The sequence below is a fragment of the Gymnodraco acuticeps genome, unplaced genomic scaffold (assembly GCF_902827175.1).
Source record: "Gymnodraco acuticeps unplaced genomic scaffold, fGymAcu1.1, whole genome shotgun sequence".
In the NCBI taxonomy this organism is placed as follows: Eukaryota; Metazoa; Chordata; class Actinopteri; order Perciformes; family Bathydraconidae; genus Gymnodraco; species Gymnodraco acuticeps.
The window spans coordinates 2,116,800-2,136,837 of NW_022992308.1; the positions used below are offsets into that span (position 1 = coordinate 2,116,800).

Here is a 20,038-nt window from a genome sequence, read left to right on the forward strand (position 1 = left end):
AAGTGCATACATATCTAACCCAGGTCCTCTACTATATGTGCAGCTGCAGGTTTACTGTCAGTGTTTGCAGTTTGCGCAGCTTTTGAAGTTGTGTTCCTGCTGTTCGATTGCCTTCAGAGGATTAAACACAGACACGCAGCAGGAGAAAGGGGGCCGGGGGAGTTATAGCTCCAGAGTCGTTTTTATGGGTATTAAATGTACAGCGGAACCAGACATAATGTTGACCCCCCATCCTGCAGGCTGGCACCGTTACTAGTCTGCTCTACCTGCCATGTGGCACTCTTTTCTTTCTGTCTTCCTGCACCTTTTTCAAAAGTGCATCCAACATGGCTCCCACAGCTTCTTTATATACTTGTCTGTGAACTAGAGACATGTTTTAAGGAAGTCTTGAACTGTTATACTCTGTGCTAGACTAGACATGTTTTGACTTAGATCTTCAGCACCTAAATAAGTCTCTATTTTTCAACTTAACAGTGTATTGTTTAGCATGAAATGCTCAGTGCTGTATCATTAGGCTAAATCACCTGTTGAGTCCTTGAGGGAATTAGGAAAGTTTGGGAACCCGGACAAACATTTTCTTTCCTTTCCAGTGTACTCAAAGCTAAAATGCTACTCAATCAAAGCTGAAAAACTGTTTTTGTGACACTTTATTATCTCATCAGTCCGATATCATAAACAATACATACTTGTGTTGACTGCAAACTGTAGTAAACACATTAACAGTTCAATTTAATAAACAAATACTGCAACTTTTGAATGCTTTAGTAAAGGTTGTGTAGTGATGGTACATTTGCAAGATGTTAAAATCCCTCAAAATATGAAAATGTTCAATTCCAATCAATGTCTGTTTGATGTAATATTACAAACTCCTCGCCTCCCACACATCTGGGGGGGGGGGGGTTTCACTGGCTGTGGCCGGACTCTGCGGGCTCGTCGGCGGCGGCAACGGGCTGCGGGTACTGGAACCGCATCGGGTCGTACAGATCATCCATGGGGTTGTAGGCCTTGGGGAAGAAGTAAGGGAAGATGGGTCCTTTCTTCTCTTTGGGAGCAGGAGGAGGGATCTCAGGCACTGCTTCCTCTTCCTTCTCCTCCACCACAGGGGGGGGTGGAGGCTGGACCACAATAGTCTTCCCCTTGATGGGCCGGGGGGGGTGGTCAATCAGGCAGTCGGGGTCCCAGTAGGGGTCACAGTCGTACTCCATGCCCTTGAAGGAGCGAATGGGGACCGCAAAGGTCTTCTTGACGAGGATTGGAGGTGGGGGAGGAGGAGGGGGGGCCGGGGCGGACTTCTGTGGTGGAGGAGGGGGAGGAGGAGGGTGGAGTGCTGCCACTAGAGCTGGAGCTTTCTGGGGGGTGCAGTGGGGGTGGTAGCGGGGGTCGCAGAGCACGGGCACAGAGCCGGTGGGCATGTAGACGATGTGGGGCTTGCAGAGGGGGTCCTTCTTGTTGCACAGGTACAGGACGTCGGCCTGGGAGATGACAGGAGCCGGGGGGAGGGCGGGGGGAGCTGTGGGCTTTCCTTTCATGGGAGGGGGAGGAGGAATAGCCATCGGGATCCCCAGCTTGTTCTGGTAGTACGAGGCGTCGGGGCCGTAGGTGTGCTCCAGGGCCCTCATCTGCTGGTACAGCATCCGCAGCTTGTCGATCTCATAGATCTGAGAGGGAGAAATAAAGTTAGAAATCACAACTCCTTCACTTGTCCTGCAGCGGAGACATTTACATTGTAACAAATAAGTGACTAACATAGAAAAAAGTGCCAAGCACACATTAGTAAAATAAATTAAAGTATGAGTACAAAGAAAAGTAGGTGACCAAATAAGAAGTTGTGAGGTTGAAGCACTTAATAATATACATATCAATATCATATTAACCCCTTTAAATACAAGATTAAAGGGAAGACAATCCCAATGTTACTAAAACATGATACAGCAGCTGTCATAGAAGCCTTTAATTTGGATGAATACATGTGTAAAATATAATTAATGTTATATTTTACATTGTATGCTTCATATATGAATTTGTAGTATTCCAAAGCAAACATTAGATTGTTTTAATATTTCATGTTTTGATTTGATGTATGTTGCATACAATATATTTGATTCTTTCATTTAACACTTTAGGGACCCAGTGGACTGTCTGTAGATATTGACTGTCCAGAATCACTGGAAGTACACCAGTGGATTCTGTTTTAGGATACATTTCTGCTTTTATAATTACCCTCCAAGTCATTGTACCAGAGTAAGACATTTCATTCTCACTAAACTCTCCCAGAACTAGTGAACAGTATCCAATCACAAAGCCTCGTGTCTTTCATGTGCTCACCCCCTCAGTGTGTCCGATGCTGCTGTAGTAGCGGTAGTAGGACTGGAAGTCTGGGTTCCCTCTGTACCACCGAGGGTCCGCGTTACGCTTCGGCCTGGAGTTACTCAGGAAGCTGTTTGCTCTCTGTGAGTCGATACCTACGTTACCGACTGGTACCATCTCTGTAAACAGATGAGATCAAGTCACTTAGAAAACAAGATATTTCTTAACAGGTTTATTTGAAATGATTTAGGATCTGCTTACCCTCCTGCTGCATGTCGTTTAACAAAGATTTGGCCTCCAGCAGGCCTGGAAGAGGAGACAGATCATTGGTTTGATTTCAGTTATCATGCTTTTAATACATTTTCCTAACCCTTGTTAAAGGTTGCTCAGATTTCCATAGAGGACAAAAAGGCTTGCATTAAAAAAACTGCCATTCAATTATGAATTCATAGTTTCTTTTACCACTTCAACCATCTTCAGTTAGGACATTTTTTTTCAGAATGTTATCCATTTAAATGAGTTGGTTAGTTTACAAGTGCTTTTGTTGGTTCTTATTGCTTACATTTACGTCATGTGCAAAAACTAAATTCTGAAATAGAGAGGGTTAAGCAGTTGTTCAACACAAAATCAGCTCTTACCGGGGAGCACCAGACAGCAGACGGCCCCCAACAACCATAATGAAGAAATCATCTCGAACCCCTGTAGAAAAGATTTGAGTTGTATCATTTTAGAGGAAAATAAACGTACATAGAAAAGCACATCTTGAAGTGTACGTTAGTAACTTCTTGGTCCTTTTTATAACTGATTTTCTTGCTAAATAAAAACTGTGTATTACAAAAACATTTCTTAAGACTATTGTTGAATAGTATCAAAAATAAATCTCCAGGTAAACTGTCCTAATTTAGTTTTAAACAAACACACATTTGGATGAAATATTAGAGAAACTTCAGGAGATAAAGCTATACCATGTAACTGAATTAAATGCAGTTTTAGTTAAACAGCACTTTGAATGCCTAATGATAAAGACCCTCCATGTTGTACTCACCTCAGGACGCTGTCTTCCTGCACTCAGAGGGCCAAGAGGGTTAAATACAGATCTGTGTGTCAAACCCCCTGAAACAGTTCCTCCCGTCCAATAGGACTGTGACAACTTTGACACAAAACTCCACCTCTCTTTTAATACCGTTTAATAAGGGGCCTTTGGCGCCAATTATGGATATAAAAAGCCCCTGTAGCTTCAGCAGCAAAGCCATAAAGAGAACAGACTTCAAATGGAAACTCCCCATTAAGTCTGGAGGGAAAGCATCACCCGCTGGGACAACTGCAACTGAGGGGGAAAAGCTGCCTACCAACACAATATCTCAGCCAAAAAGACAGTAAAAATCCTAGATGACGACCGGCTCGGCCTTAAAATGTACTTTTATGAGTTGTTAGAGATTTCTAAAACGCTGTCGGCTCAACAAGGCTGTTATTTCTACCCAGAGGACACCTGCTTTTCAACATTAGAGACGTGGACACTGGCGATCAACTCTGTCTCGACATGTTCAATAGTAGGCTACATTTAGCACTCAATATCAGAATGAGGTTGAATTCTTAAATTATTCTCTCTTACGTTATCATAAACAACTATTATTATAAACTCACTGAACTTTAGAGATTTAGAGGGTTTTAAAACTACACAAAAGTCAAACTTAAGATGCTTCCAAAAGTTGTTGGATAAGCGTCTATCAAGTTTGATGTTTGGTACTTTTAAAGATAAACAAAATACGTTTGAGTGTATAGATGTAGAACATTTTTTAAACTGTACAAGCTAATTAATGTAATGGGCGTACAAGGTAAGACTCGAGCTAGTTTTCACCATGCACCTTAAGTAAATCCCAATTGTTGTCTTAGGTTTGTATTTGAGAGGTATCATTTAAGACACTAAATACATGTCAAACATTCAGCTGGTAGTCAACTCCAAAAAGGTCCTTCTTACAAATGAATACTTTTTTTTAAAGTAACATTTACAAACGGTATGTGAACGTCTTTGGGTTTTAGACTGTGAGTCAGGAAAGACAAGTTATCGTGGCCAGATATGGAACTAAAGTATATTTAACATTTTCTTTGCACAAATGATTGAAATATCATCTCAAATGATGTTATCAGAATGATCCCTGCAGACCCTGTTAACCCGTTCATATTTGAAGACAGCTTTGGGCTTTTAGGAAACGGGATATTAAACAGATTTAAAGACCAAGCAATAATGAAAATAATTGCTAGTTGCAGCGCTGCATGTTAGCATGTTTTATGAGCAAGGCATGTTAAGGAAGTCCTGAAAGCAGCCATTATGTCAAACAATAAACCAGGTGTTAGCAGGGGGGGGTTGTGGCACATTTCACATGCACAGTGGAGTCTCAATGAACCACATTAGAGTATTGAACCATCATTTATTATAACTATCATTCACAACACAAGGCCCAACACTAATTCATCTTCAAGATTTGCATTGAAAGTGTATGAAATATACAGAAATGCAAAAAAAAGGGGAAGCGTTAAACTCGTAACTGCAAATGCTACACAATCCCAAATTCTGACATGCATATTTACAAGAGATTTAGGAACAACAGGAATCTTAACATAAAAAGCGATGGACTTTCCAACAGCAGGGACTCTTGCAAAATAGTCAGGCTTCAAAATGTCCAGGTTCTGCTTGATGCTGCCGGAGGAAATGAGCAGAGCCCCGATAGAAGTCTGTAGAAAGCCCACAACAAAGAGTTCTCCCTCGGAGTGCATGAAGGGGTGTTTCTTCAGACGAAGGTGATGCGGCTGCGGGCCTGGTTCACCTGCCACACGTTCAGCTCCTCGTACTCCTCCAGCGCCTCCTGGAACTGGGCTGGGGTGAAGCCACGGGAGGTGCAACGTTGCTCTGCTTCAGTCACTCGCACCACCCCGCCCGCGCCACCTTTTCCAGCCAAGCCCTCGGAGGAGAGCTCTCGCACCAGAGAGAAGATGACGTCGGCCGGACGCTGAGCCCTGGAGAGAAGGGAATCAGAGAGGAGGACATTTTAGGACATCAGAAGACAGTTTGTAGCTTTTGTACAGAGTCACTTTATGATTTCAGTCTTTATGCTAAGCTAACCATCTACTGCCTCTTGAATAACAGGAGCGTCATATATACTTAGCGGAGTTTCAGCAAGATGGCAAATAAGCAACATATATAAAGCTATATCTTTAAGAAGATACTTTTTGTTGTTGCTTTAAAACAATTAGACAACAACCTGGCTTCCTTCCCTTTCACATTCCTTTTTTAAAGCCTCCTGAATGTTTAAAATTTGTATAAGGTAAGGGGTGCCAACATGTTTCTCAGTTTACATGCTTCCGTGTGAAGAGAGCTCCATAAAAACCCAGAGACGTTTTACGGCTTCCTCCAGGACACGCAGCTACCGTTAACAAACTCATAAAGGGGATTTGGGGTTGGACGATATCCGGTCACTCGTGTTGCAGATAATCAAATGCCATCAGTAGGAAAGTGTAAACACTGACCTTGTGGCGCTGGACTTGTCGGCTTGAAGTGAATCCTTGGACATCTCCATGAGTCTCATGGCCTCGTTGACGTCTTCCTTCTCCACGGTCTCCATCAAGCGAAGGCGAGCCTGCAGAGAGGGGACAAAACGAGTGGGGACTGATTGAGATGGAAAAGAATAATCACGCAGCAGCTTTAATATTTGGTTTGATCTCTCGATAACGAAGGCTGCGCTGTGCCGGCACTGTCAGACCGAGACAAGTGCAATGCCCTCTGGTATGGCCGGCAATTGCCCAAGTCTCCGCCTCTCAACACCAGCTAGTCTCTCTACATGTGAAAATTAAAACACACCATAGGGTACAAATAACATTGAAGCTCAAAGTCTTTTCTTCTTCAAATCACACACAAAGAGGATCGAACATGTTGATGACGGTTCTGGCCATGGTCAGTTTTGCATGGGTTTGCACAGCGGCACCTAGAGTACACAGGCTGACTGCCGACCCTGCAAAGCTGGCCAGGATCAGAGGAAGAGCTCCCTCAAGACGATTAACTGAAAACATCTGTAGCATCACAACAAACACACAATTTGGTCTATGTGCAGAAAATAGTCATTCTTTAAATCATGTACAACTCAATCGGACGGCAGCAGTTCGCCCCCTGGTGGACGTCAGTGTGCAGCACAGGGCCGAACCGTGTGCCTGAAGTGCTGGTTTTGCAGTAGGTGGATGACTGCTACCTGCACAAACAGCACTTTTGACACCCAGCGGCAGAGAACAGACCATGAATCAGTTGAATTCAGGAAATTAACTTCTCGTGATGCCATTCCAGAGATCAAAATACATTTAAGAACACTTGCATTTATTTATGCGATTTGCCGAATGATGAATATTTGGTAGACAGTAGATCTTTTGTCCGCCGTGGGAAAGAAGTGCTCACATTGCAGTAGGCCAGGTTATAATCACTACCTGCACTGTAAGCACTTTATCACAAACTGGACGATTGATAAAAGACATACAGGGACGTCAAATTCACTCCTATGTTGGAAAAAATGACCCATTCAGTTTCAATGATTTCAAGCTTTTCCTGCAACCCAAAGCTTTTCACAGTGGAGGTGAAGTTCTCACCAGGGCAGTGGACAGACGCAGGATGGAGAGGAGGGTTCGGGCCGAGGTGAAGGTCGTGTCTTTGCTGACTCGGGCCTCCTTCCTCATCTCTACATAGGCAGCGGTGATGTAATCAGCCAGCGACTCAGGCACCACCGGCTGCCGCTTCTTACACGCAGCCATGTAACGCCTGGAGGAATTAACCGTGGAGAATTTGTTAAAATGTTTTGAGTATTACATCAATTATTAGTTTGAAACACTGTTCAGAGACAAACTTGCGAGACAGTACATGCACTGGTTTATTTTGTTAGCGTGTTTCCATAACATGTCTTCTTTCAGACTTTTAAAAAAGCTGTCAAAGGTGTACCAGTGATGCTGTGAACAGGGCAAAGTAGAACATCAGATAAGGCTATCTAAATCTAAAATGCAGTGCAGAGTAATGTATTCGTCTTCATGAAAGTAGTTTATTGGGGAATGTTATGATGAGATCTATTGCCCTAAGAACCTGTAGGGTCTCCTCTTAAACGTTTTCAAACACAAAGCAGATGTTTACCTCATCAGCTTCATGTCGATGGGGGTGAAGTGAGTAGGCGGCTGGCGGGAGTGCATGTGGACGTAGGTGATGTGCTGGGCCAGACGCAGGTCAGAGTCGGCGTCCGGCTTGTCCTGGATCAGCCACAGCACGTCGAAACGGGAGAGCAGAGCGGCGGGAAGCTGAATGTTCGCCTCAATGCTCTTCCTGGGATTGTAGCGGCCGTAGGCGGGGTTAGCGGCTGCTAGAATGGAGCAGCGGGCATTGAGGGAGGTCATGATGCCGGCCTGGAAAAATAGTTAAAAACATGAGTTTAGATGTGATGCAGGCGTTAGATTTAAATATCTCAACCAATGAACAGTGCTGTTGACTTTACCTTAGCGATGGAGATGGTCTGCTGCTCCATAACCTCGTGGATGGCTGTCCGGTCAGCGTCGGCCATCTTATCAAACTCGTCAATGCAGCAGACTCCCTGGTCAGCGAGCACCAAGGCTCCTCCTTCCAGCGTCATCTCTCCGGTCATGGGGTCACGCATCACCGCTGCAGTCAGACCCACACCGGAGGAACCGCGACCCGTCGTGTACTGACCTGAAAAACGAAGATACGAGGAAGTGAGCAAACACATGGAATGGCAGCATTTTATTTAACTGGTATTTAGAGAGGTATAATATTGTTGTCAAAGTTGTGGGTAGAGTTATTAAAAACCCACAAAGCAATAACAATACAACAGTCTATAGTCTTCTGTAGTAAGTCAGTGCCATCCCAAAAGTTAATATTTCCCCATGTAGCCTCAATGGAAAGTAAATGCCTGACTGGATGAAACATTAAACCAGAGACAGGACTTTCACTCCCACAAACAGGACTGTACTCACTTCGAGGAGCCAGACGGTCAATGTAGGACAGCAGCTGGGACTTGGCCATTCCGGGGTCTCCCATCAGGCAGACGTTTATGTTGCCTTAAGGGACAGGGCATTGCAGTTATTAGAACATTTCATAAAAGGCTTTGTGCTCCGAACATATGGATAGGAAAGCAGTTGGCGACGTGCACACAATCTGTTATTGAATTAATAATAACACAAATTTGCATAACCTTACGATTAATGTCGTTACTGTAATAAACTTTATTGTTAGATGAAAGACGTTTTTCATGATATGCTTCGGCAGAGAATTCATTTTTAAAAGTGTATTTTTCCCATAATTGCCACTGGGACCCCCTTTATTTAAGAAGTGATTTTCAAAGGGAACTCTAGTTGTTGCTCACCTCTGATCTTCATGCCTTTGGGAGCCTGTTGCACCCCTCCCACCAGCAGCAGGAGCAGAGCCTTCTTTACATCCTCGTGTCCATAGATCTCTGGTGCTATCGAGCCGGCTAGCTTCTCATAAAATCCCTCCTCTGTAACAGATAATAAAATCACTTCAGTTGCTAAAAGAGCGACAACGTTATCATCAATGTCAGCTTTCGGCAGTCATACAGTTCTAGTTTTATTGAATACAGCCACCACACGCATGCAGGCTCTCACCTGTGATGCTGCGCAGCTCCTCTTCACTCAGATCATCATTGCCAAGCTCATCGTCCTCCGACTTGTTCATGAGTGTGATGCTATGAGCCTCCATGTATGTTTCTGACAGAAGACCCTGGAGATGGGATGCATTTTCATTATTAAAGATGTCAAGACAAACAAATACAGCGCCTTACAATTTCTACAGGTATGCTTGAGCGCTAAGTTAAGATAAAAATACTTAATTCAGGATAAAAGCCCTTACCTGAGTGGCCTGTTTGAATCCTGTGCGAAGAAGAGGGAGGAAGACTCCGTTGATGGCTACATGGTCTCCTGGCTGGGCGAGACGTGTGTTTTCTCCGCGGGCATAAATAGACATGCTCCTTGGAATATTTCCGACGGGCACCTGGTCGCTCTGTGGGACAACAAAATAAATATAAACATGCCGTAAACACAAGAATACAATTCATGGCAACAGTGAGGGGGCACTTTGTTATTTGAAGTTCCTTACATGTTCCTGAATACGCAGCTCCTGGAACTTGACAAACTTTGAGCCTCTGGTCTGCAGGTAGAGCCGCCCTCCAGATTTGTTGGTGACACACTCTTGGCTGGGACACATGACGAGGGGCATGAAGGTGGGAGACTGGATCTGAAGGCCAAAAAGATTTGATTTATGAGCAACACTTGATAAATGTCTGAATTGTCCGAGTATATAATGATCTGGGCCCAGGAGTTCAAAACTTTTCATCTCTATCAGATCTTGAAATCCCATCGTTTGTGATCCAGGATCAAACAAGTCGGCCAGATGTTGTCCCTGTAGTTCAAAGCAATTCAGGATAGGATCACCCTGATCCAGATCTTTCAAGATTACTAGATCCTGAATATCAGCGTTTTAATCCTACCGATCGCCATCTAGTGGATATGAAAACTACTACAAGGAAAACAAGAGACCACATTGCAGAGACATCTATAATGTCCAATTTGAAAGGTGATGACGGACTTTTTTTTTGTTGAAGATATTTTTACTTTAATGTAAATTACATTTGTGATTGACAATCTTTGTTGTGATACTTTTATGAGCATAAACATTTATGTCATCAACATTTGGTTGAAAACAAAATAGGCCACCACAAACGTGAGCTAAAATGTATTTCCCATGAAGGCTAAACATTGTGTATTATATGTATGTAACAAACTTCGCTATCTAATTTAAATTGAAACATATTTTAAAATAAATTGTACAGTAAATGTTGCTCTGGTAATCCACCCCTCTGGTGGAATCAGAATAATCCAGTTTTTTTGGGATCAAACTGACCCCAATCCTGTGTTGTCGGTTTGAACTACCCGTTTTGAAGATTTGATCCGGATTAAAGCTTGGATTGGATTTCCTGTTTTTGAACTACCCAAAATCCAAATCTGATCCGATAGGGATTACAAGTGTTGAACTCCTGGGCCCAGAGGACTAAAATCCATTCTTACAGGTTGGTAGGTCTCCGCACCACACTGGTCACATGTGTATGTAGCGACAGCCATCATTGGTTTGACTTCAGAGGCGCGAGTCACTATTCCGCGAACGTTCACCAGATGCCCGATGCTGTCCGCTCGCACGTCACGAACCACTTTGGGTTTAGAAGTGGTGGGAGCCCTAAAGTACAGCTCGCTGTGGAAGGAGGATACAGTTCATGAGAAAGGTATCCAAAATGGAATTGCATGTGCTTTAGTGAAAAGAAAGACCACAGCAGCCATTATCAAAAAACCTGAAATATTATTAAAATGAAAACCTAAATAAGTCTCAACTTACAATCTCCTCATGAGTTCAGGAGGGTATTGGTTACGACGGTCTCTGGTGTCTGCAGGGTCGCGACCCCTCTGTTCCATCATCAGCCTGTGCTCAATGTACACGTCCAAAGAATCCTTGGCAACAATCTAGATATAAAAGCATTTCCATTTAATGAATAACACCCGCCTTTATAGTCTTGAACGTTAACATGAAATTGGTAAAAAATAATGTGTATAAACTGTTTTATACCAGCAGCTAATGTATGTTGTCCCTTTGTTTCACCAGCTGTTCATATTTAATATTATCTGACATTATGCTAGTAACAGATAATCTTAACCTTTTAAAAATAAGCCATTTAAAACGTCACGACCAATTTACAAAAAGAACAATAAAGTGTTAAATAATGTGACTTGATAGACGTATGGCCTTTGTTGAGTCTAATCATGCTTTTATCTTTGAAACGTAAAAGCTCAACTGTGCATTTACACGTACATCTCTTTCTTTGTACTCTGGCAGCAGTTCGTGGACGGCGTCAGCGACCAGGACCATGTAGCGCTTGGCGTTTTCACAGATGCTCTCAACAAGCTCGGGGTCTTCCTCGGCCACATCGTCCAGATCCACGTAGAGAGCCACCTGCTCCCTGTGGGCCAGCGCCACCTGTGAACAGACAACATGATGAGCCACCCCATTAAAATACCTTTTATGCACAGATAAGGCTCAATGACACCTTTACACTTTCAAACTGTGATAAGTATGAGTTCATAATGTGGGAAAAAAGTATTTGTCAGGTTCTTAACACCCAAGCAACATGGATGCTCCCAAGTTATCAGTTAATACCATTTTGCTGCTTGAGGCCTTCCTTTAGTTTTGAAGAAAATAGATGAATCAATACTTTCAGAAATTACATTAGGACTAAATGGTTGCTAAACTATTAAAGACAAAAGATCACGAGTTGACTCATTTAATTTGAGCTTGCTTCTCCACTTAAATTATTCATGTTTGTGTGATAATGTCCAAATCTATATTCCGGGGAAAAGCCACTTCCTAAAGCTTTTGTGGCGGCAACTCATGATTATTTTATTTATTGCTTAAGCTGGCGTTTATATTGATAAATTGTTTGGTATAAAAAAAAATATATATATAAGCAAACATTTTCCCTCCCTGTCCCTTAAAGTCAAAGGTTTTGTCTTGAAACATCTCGTTTATTAGTCAAACATCAAAAGATAACATCAGTTTATTATAATATAGAAACAGAAAAGCAGTTGTTTGAGGTGCTAAAATACTATTTAATCTTCTTTGAACATTAATTGACTATCAAAATAAGAAATATAAATGTAGTACTTACAAGTTGAGCTCCATATTTGAAAACCTTCTTCCCATTGTCGTCCTCAGAATAAAACTCCTGCAGGACCCTTTTGCATTTGTCTGCAAAAAGAAAAATCTTCAGAATTATTTCACAGCAAAAAAATCAAAACAGGCTACATCAAGTAAACACCAGGTAGAGATTTGTTTGTCCACCATACTGTATATTATTCAAACAGATACATCATTGTTTTCTGGGGTTATCTTTTAAATTGTTTATATATTAAAGCTGCTTTTCTGAGTATAAATGTGTGATTAACAACACCACCACCACCGGGCCTGGAAGCTAATTTGTTGTCCTGCGACGACCCCTTTGTTGAGTAACATGGCATCCTGTAATCTCGATGAGTCACCATTGCCTTCATTAGAGCGCAAAGTGCCTCTGCTGTAATACATGAACCAAATTCCATTCGTGTGTACCAACTACCAAAGTTTTAAAGTGAAATACCCGACAATTACGCAGCAGATTTCTTCGGTGAAATAATGTAAATACAACAACAGGCGCGCTCAGTTCAGGGTCCATTTTTTTTTCTTTGACAAAAACATCCTTCACTTCTCGAAAGAGCCACAGCAACTAACAATATTTAATTCCACGTTACAAGACATGAAATCAGCCCAACCGCGATTATTAAAACACTACTTACTTTGTCGCTTTAGCAGAAAATCCGCACATCTGGTTTATTATTTCTCTGTTCGAGGATGTTATTGTAAACAAAGCAGCACATGGCTTTTTAGCCTCGTCACTGAGTATCCCTCCGCTCTTAAAAATAGTCCTGCTGTTGTTTTCAAAAGCAGGGCCAGCCATCTTCTAACGTTAGCTCGGGTTAGCTGAGTGTTTCTAACACGGACAGGTCCGTCGATATTAGCCGCTATTTACATAATCCCTAGCCGGTAAAATGTCGCCGACTTGATTTATAACTTCCAAGATTTCTGATGGATCCTATCCTCCAAGTAAAACCTATAAGATTCAAAGGCTTTTTCTTCATATGCACAATAGCTACAGAGTAGTTATGGCAATACAACTGTTAGGTCCCAGGCTCCTCCAACCTATATATATATATATACACACATACACATATATATATATATACATATATATATACACACACACAAGATATAAAAAAATAAAAACAAACAAAAATAGTGCAAGAAGAAACAGTAGGAATAAAGAGTATGTTGCAAGACCAATGTGCAATTAATGCATAAGTAAACGATATACATTTAAAATAAAATGCAATAAACTAAATCTGGCAAGTGATCAAGTCAATGCAGAAGTCTATATACATGTAAATAGAATAAGATAAACAAGAACATAATACTGCACAGTGGAATAAATAGTTATTGTAGTAATAAATAAATGTGTGTCTATATACGTGTAAATAGAATAAGATAAACAAGAACAAAATGTACAATTAAATACTGTACAGTGGAATAAATACATATACATTTTATCGGTTTATTGTTAGGTATGGCCTTTTAAGTTTAAGGCAAATTAGATAAAATGCCAGTGTAACAGAACTACTAGTTAAATAAAATAGGAAAATCATGGTTAGTTACACATTTTAAAACTCAAATTCAATTGTTGTGTACTCATTTTGAATATTAGGCATTTCCGTTGGGGTGCCTTTAACATTAAAACAAATACCATTCGTTTATTCATCACTTCGTGGACTCAATCCCCTACATAAACCAGCATTTCAAGCAAGTATCCCTTAGCAAAGCATAGGGCAACAAGGTGACTAACCATCTGCCATTTTTTATCAAAACAGTTGGATGCAAAACGGTACGTTAACTTGTTCAACTGACAAGCAACACCGCTAGCTAACCGGCTAGCATGCTAACGTAGGTTGTGGAAGCTAGCAGTTAATTAGTGCCAGTTTAGTTATTTAATGTTGACTTAAAGTCCTGAAAAGTGATTGGTCTTGTATATATTGATGGGTAAACGTGGAGGTTACGCAACTGTATAACTTATTGACTTTTTACTAGTGTACCTTTTATCATTGAGAAAGAGCCTTTTTTCTTAACCAAAGAAACAACATTAGCTCGTTATCCTAAATTGTATAACTTAAAAAACGTGAATGTCTAACGTCACACATTATTCTTAAACGGCATGCATGTCGTGAGGTTGTGTATTGTGAGTTTAAATCGTAAAAATGCACATGAAATAACAATGATCATATGATGTCTAGATATTAACCGAAATATGTTGTTTGAGAAATTCCTCTTCGTTTTCAAAAACGTATTGTTGGACATGTGCTTCCACAGTGGCGCCTGCTCCTTTGTTTAAACGGTTCCATCCGGGTCACTCACTGTGTCTAACAGAGGTAATGCTTAACTAGTTACTTAGGAGAAAAGTTACTGCAACGTTTATTTTCCCGGATTCTTTTTTCACCTAACGTTTTAAAATACACATACATGACCTAATGGGCTGTGGTCTAATGAACTGGAGTTAGAGGAGAGGGAAAACGAAGAGGTAAAGTAACCAAACTGGCTACTCAATTGTTTGTGCACAAACACGACTCGTTTCAGATTAGCTGCATTTTTATCAACTACACTGCATTACACAAATCAGGAACGTAGGTTTTCAAAAAGAGATTTTGAAGAAGATGTTTAGTTTAAAGTTAAGCTCCGTTAACTTGGGCCAACCTGTTGCTGCCATGCCGTTATTGTGAAAGTTAACACATTACCTTTCTCTGCCGCATAATCCTTACGAGCCATGACTGCAGACGTTGACCCTCAGGTGAGATAACTTGATTCCAAAATCCTAACGATACCTACAGACTCAAATAGTTTAAATTCACGGTTTAATTACTCCAATATCACCGGAGACTAGTATTCATTCACTTGCAGCTTGCGGTTCTCCCCGGTCTCCGTGCAAGAAGTGGCGCGAGTCTGACGTAGCCAGCAGCCAATCCCGTGGCTTCTTTCCGCAGTGAGAGGCGGGGTTTTCGTGGTGGCGCGAAAGTTGAGGGCGTTCGCGTGTCACGTGACTCGACAAACTTCCGCCCTGTTAGTCAGGATTGGCGCGAAATGCAATGATTGGATTTTATACAACAGAGTGAACCCAGAGTGAACTCAAACAGACTGCAGTACAACTTTTAAAAACACTGCCGAGTCATGGCCAAATACTCCAAATATCAATTCAAGCTATTTGTAAGGCAAACGTTATACAATCTTCATAATAATAATTAATGCAGATATTTATTGTCCTAACTTGTATACATATTGATCATGTGGGTAGTTTCCAAGCAGATACCTGTTTAAAAATAAGGTACAGGTTTATAACGTCAGCAGAAAGTGAAATGACCTCAGGGGGTAAAGGTCTTTGCCATCAATTTATTAGTAACACTTATTTTAGAGCAAAATCATTGTAGGGTAATAAACACATACATAAAATGCAATTGAGACTGAGTATTGGTGTTTATGTATTTTCATCTGGCTTTTCAAAATGTGAAATATAAAGGGTGTGACTTTCTGATGTAGACATTTCCCCCAGTGAATTGTGTTCTGGTTGTTTAATTGTAATCGTTTGGTTCACAAATTACATATATTACTAAATGCATGATATTAATAGGAAACAGAAACTCAAAGCTTACTTGTTATTAGTTATTTTCAGTAATACATACAATCACATATTTGAACTTGTTTAAAAGGTGTTGATGTACTGTGCATTCTCTAAATGCATGCATGTGCATCACATCTGTTTTTACATATCTTTTCTTGTGATCTCATTAAAACACCGTTTGCTCAATAAAGGATATTTTAATAATAATTATATAAACAAACGTTACACACGAAAAAAACAGTCAACAACAGTGAAATATGTTATGAACCTAACTTCAAAAAGTGGGACACAGGAGATACTTTTAACCAGACACGAATCAACCAAGAGGAATCTAACAGAACATGAAAACTCCTTTAAACATTTTCTTTCAAAACATAAACTTTCCTTTTGGTGAAATGGCATAAAATGTTCCCCCCAAAACTCATAATCATTTAGTCTTTCCTTTTCCCCTCCAACAAAATTAGTGACTGAAATAAATCTGATAGATGAACTTGGTAAGTGGTCATGTAGAAGAACAGATGCCCCAAATACATAGTACACTGAAATGTACTGAGAACACAGAAAACGCAGTAGTGTTGAAGAGATACTTTAACGAAAAACAACGGTTGTTCCCCCGACGGTACAGGTCTCCGTGTCCTCAGTCAAAGAGCTCATCGAGGACGCTGGCGGAGGTGTGGCGCGTGGAGGGCTGCAGAGAAAAAACAGGACGAACAAAGTTGGAGCTTGACAGGAATGTTCATTGGAAACCAAAGTGCCATTCCGACACAGTTCCCCAATCATGCATTTTGTTTGCCGCCATAATGTACCATTAATTAGGCTGTTAGTCAGCTCCACAAATCACCAGTATAATGCACTTTTACAGACATTCATTCAATTGAAGCTCAGCTGATCAAGTCCACCAAAGTGTTACAGCAGTGTATTATAAGTTGCTACTGAACTGAATGAAGACTGGAAATACCTGAATTGAATCAAAATTGTCTAAAATAGCCAAACTTTGGAAATAATGCAGACAACTGTGTAATTTAAAGCAGACTCATCAATCGTAAGAGAAGTATGTGATGGAAATAAATGCTTTTAAGTGCATTTTAGTGTTTTTACCAGTGAACATTCAGATTCATCATCGGAGCCACTCTCATAATCATCAATCTCAGGCTCTTCTTCTTCACCATCTTCAATCAGAGAGAGTCTGGGGAGAAAACAATGTTCATTTTTAATGTAATGCATTCTTGCCGGATAAAAGCTATGAAAGACGCGATATATATATTCACATTTTCTAAATATTTAAACATTTCTCTTGGTACTCTCCTCTAACGTTATAACGTCAGTCTTACAAGGTGAGGTTGGAGTTCAGGTCCCGCTGATCCAGAGAGGTGCCGGTCTGGCTGGAGGAGAGATGGCATTGCTTGGCGGGCTTCACCTTGCGCATAGTGAACCTGTTGAACAGCAGCAGGTTAACATGAGGGGGAGGATTACTACATGTGGAGCTCACCAGCATCTTTTGTGGAAGGTGCTTATATTTGTTCTGTGTACAGGGTTCATACACTTTTTCACCAATGATTTTCCATGACTTCTCCATGACCTTTACCTAATTTTCCATGACCAAAGAAATTACTCTTTCTCAGCGGTACCACTGAAAATGGTTTATTACAGGAAAATAAGGTCTGCATATGAAACGTGTTGGGCCCATCTAAAACAAATCAAATAGGCTTATTAGCTCCTACACGCTAAAGCAACTAAAATCTCTCACCAGCAAAATACCTCAACAGTTAAATGCCATTTTACGTTTCATTACTATACGATACAGTTTGTATTATCGTTATAGTATTACTATTTCGGCGATTAGATCAAATATAAATTATATTTGATGCAACTTTAGTTACTTTTCCAAAACTTTGGGAATAATATTGTTTTCCATAACTTTTCCAGGGCCTGGAATTAGCATTTTGAATTTCCATGACTTTTCCAGGTTTTTAATGACCGTAAGAACCCTGTGTGTATTATCCTGAAAATAAGATTAAGATTAAGATGGACCTTTATTAATCACCGTGGGGAAATTCAGTAGTTTAACAGCAACAGGGTAAGATTTGAAAAACAGGACGACAGCACAGATTCACAGATTAAGGATACAATTAAAAGAAAAAGATACAAATTAAAAATGGTAAATAACTATAAAATAAGAAATGAATGAAAATGAACATGTATACTATACCCAGTCAGGTCAGCTGTAGCGAAACTTACATAATGTAATTTGGACAATAGGATGTGTTAGTTTGTTGTCGCACTTGATTATTAAATAGATGTGGGAACAAGAGCTTGCTCTAAATTTCAGAGGTCTGGATTAACTTGGATTTATTAATATTAACTTCATGTTTTTTAAAATTTATATATATATATTTTTTCCAGTTATAAGATAAACACAGACATTGCCCCAGATAACAGAAAAAACAACAAAACACGCAACAACAAGCAACTAAAGAAGACATAACGGGGGGGGTGGGGGGGGATGCAAGGATGACTTCCTAAGACAGCAAATTGTTACATACACAAGACATTACACAGGAGATGCCGTATTGACAGGGTCAGATAGGAGTGCTGCGGACAGTGAACCGTAATATTAACTTCATGTTTAAACATACTGTATTCCCCCGGAGAGAGAAAAGCTAAGAAAAGTACATTATGTTCCTTCAAAAGAAAACATGCTATTTGTGCTTTTGTTCAAGAAAACACAACAGGGTATTCTGAATGTAAATGTAAGGATAGCATGTTTTAATTTCATTATTGGTACAATGCTTTGGCAATACTGTATGCCATAATGTTCATGCTGTTAAAACGATTTGAATTATCGAGGGAGAGTACGTTTGGACTGAAGTGTAGATGTGATTCAAAAACGTTCCCTGATCATGAAGCCCACGTGCGTTGGACACGCTGTCTGGACATATTGTTCCTTTAGAGAACAATGGCTGCTACACGGGCCGAAAGTAATTGGCCTTTGATAATTTCCAGCTTTAACATGAGCCTGGCAGTAATTTCCCAACCTTTGAAATAAATTGTTGCGGTTATGAATCCTACAACCTGGAAATTAGTTTATATTTTTGCACATCCAAGATTTAATGAGTTGGTTTTGATGGGTGTTACGTTGGAAGCCTGAAATAAGGTCTGTGGTTTACACAACGCAAAGAGCTTCTCACATTTTGTTCTACGACATAAAATCATTCAGTAAATACCAGAATCATTAACTATATAAATGCAGGCGGTTAAGTGAGGCAAAGGAGGCTGTCATGGACATTAAACGTCATCACGGCAAACACTAGTCTGCTTTTAGTTTGAAGGTGTTGATGTGAAGTCATGTGACAGTTGGATTTTAAGCCCTAGAAAAAATAAAAGGTGTTCTGTTTTGATGATTATCTTGCTGAACAAAACTTCTAAATATCATAAACTTTTGTTTGCCAGAGCTTTTTCCATCTTAAATCAGGGTATATGCAGGAATCCTGAGGTCAAATGTAATACCTTTTAAGACCTTTTTTAAGACCCTTTCCATACATTTTAAGATCTCATCGCCACTTCGAGTGACACACTTTACCTCACATTTACTATATACAGTATTGATTGTCCTTCCTCCTCATCTTCCAACCATTTGGACGCAAACTTGCATTTCCCCATAACGATGTTGTTTAACAACCGGCGTAAACGGACCTTCGCGCGCTATCAAGCAGTGAGCGTGCGATGTCCTGTTCAGATGACGTCAAGTCCAACGGGATGCCATAAATAAACTACACAGAATCACACTACACACCTACGCAATGATTACATTCAGGCAGACTGTAGAATTCAACCTCTTTGGACAATTGATATACTTATTGAAAACAAGCTACAAAATGTAATACCTTGGAAAATGCCGTTTAATACTTTTAATAGCCTTACATTTCGCTAAATTGATTTATCAACTTTGAATACTTTTTAAGACCCAACGGACACCCTGTAAATGAATCCAAGATCCGATGGAAAGATGCCAGATGCAGAGCGAACTAGAGTGAACAAGCCATCCCTACAGTTCTCTATAGAGATCGTAGATATTGAAATGTGAAGGATACACGTTAACTGACCCTATGGAGAAGTCATCCTCAGACTCGGGCTCAGTGAAGCCGCTGCCCTCATCATTCTCTGTGGCTCCGAAGGCGGCTTGCTGCTTGGCTCCGACTCTCAGGGCAGTGGAGGTGAGGGCGGGGGTGGGCAGGTTGCTGGGGAAACTGAGGCTGTCCAACAAGGACTCTCTGGCTGAGCTGGCCACTGAACCTGGAGGAGACAGGAGACAACTACAGTAACTAACTGTTTGTTAAATGTGTTGGTTTTTACAATTGCCGACAAGATTTAGTCACAAAGTCCTG

At 40.7% G+C, this 20,038-nt stretch overlaps 3 protein-coding genes across 6 annotated transcripts in view; all 3 read right to left on the bottom strand.

Annotated features, from left to right (window-relative positions):
• Positions 1-669: 669 nt before the first annotated feature.
• LOC117541045 (leucine-rich repeat extensin-like protein 3) lies at positions 670-3,002 on the bottom strand. Its single transcript, XM_034208092.1, has 4 exons — positions 2,946-3,002; positions 2,569-2,613; positions 2,326-2,486; positions 670-1,658 (listed from the first exon to the last, which is right to left on the bottom strand). Exons 1-4 carry the CDS (start codon positions 2,995-2,997, stop codon positions 903-905), a joined length of 1,014 nt encoding a protein of 337 aa, XP_034063983.1. The 5' UTR covers positions 2,998-3,002; the 3' UTR covers positions 670-902.
• Positions 3,003-4,722: 1,720 nt separating this feature from the next.
• Positions 4,723-14,806, bottom strand: mcm7 (minichromosome maintenance complex component 7). The gene is made up of 15 exons (XM_034208193.1): positions 14,776-14,806; positions 12,072-12,151; positions 11,219-11,383; positions 10,748-10,872; positions 10,426-10,606; positions 9,458-9,595; positions 9,212-9,361; positions 8,968-9,082; positions 8,709-8,840; positions 8,320-8,403; positions 7,824-8,035; positions 7,469-7,734; positions 6,937-7,105; positions 5,833-5,942; positions 4,723-5,322 (listed from the first exon to the last, which is right to left on the bottom strand). The coding sequence occupies exons 1-15, from the start codon at positions 14,804-14,806 to the stop codon at positions 5,097-5,099; spliced, it is 2,184 nt and encodes a 727-aa protein (XP_034064084.1). The 3' UTR covers positions 4,723-5,096.
• A 687-nt stretch (positions 14,807-15,493) lies between these two features.
• Positions 15,494-20,038, bottom strand: part of LOC117541063 (cohesin subunit SA-1) — a 49,758-nt gene continuing 45,213 nt past the window's right edge. For all 4 annotated transcript variants that reach the window (XM_034208131.1, XM_034208133.1, XM_034208129.1 and 1 more), the window contains 4 exons: positions 19,757-19,946; positions 16,985-17,086; positions 16,752-16,839; positions 15,494-16,341 (listed from right to left, as the gene is read on the bottom strand). In XM_034208131.1, the coding sequence (XP_034064022.1) occupies positions 16,291-16,341; positions 16,752-16,839; positions 16,985-17,086; positions 19,757-19,946 (431 nt within the window). In that variant the 3' untranslated portion in view covers positions 15,494-16,290. The remainder of the gene's footprint in view (positions 16,342-16,751; positions 16,840-16,984; positions 17,087-19,756; positions 19,947-20,038) is intronic.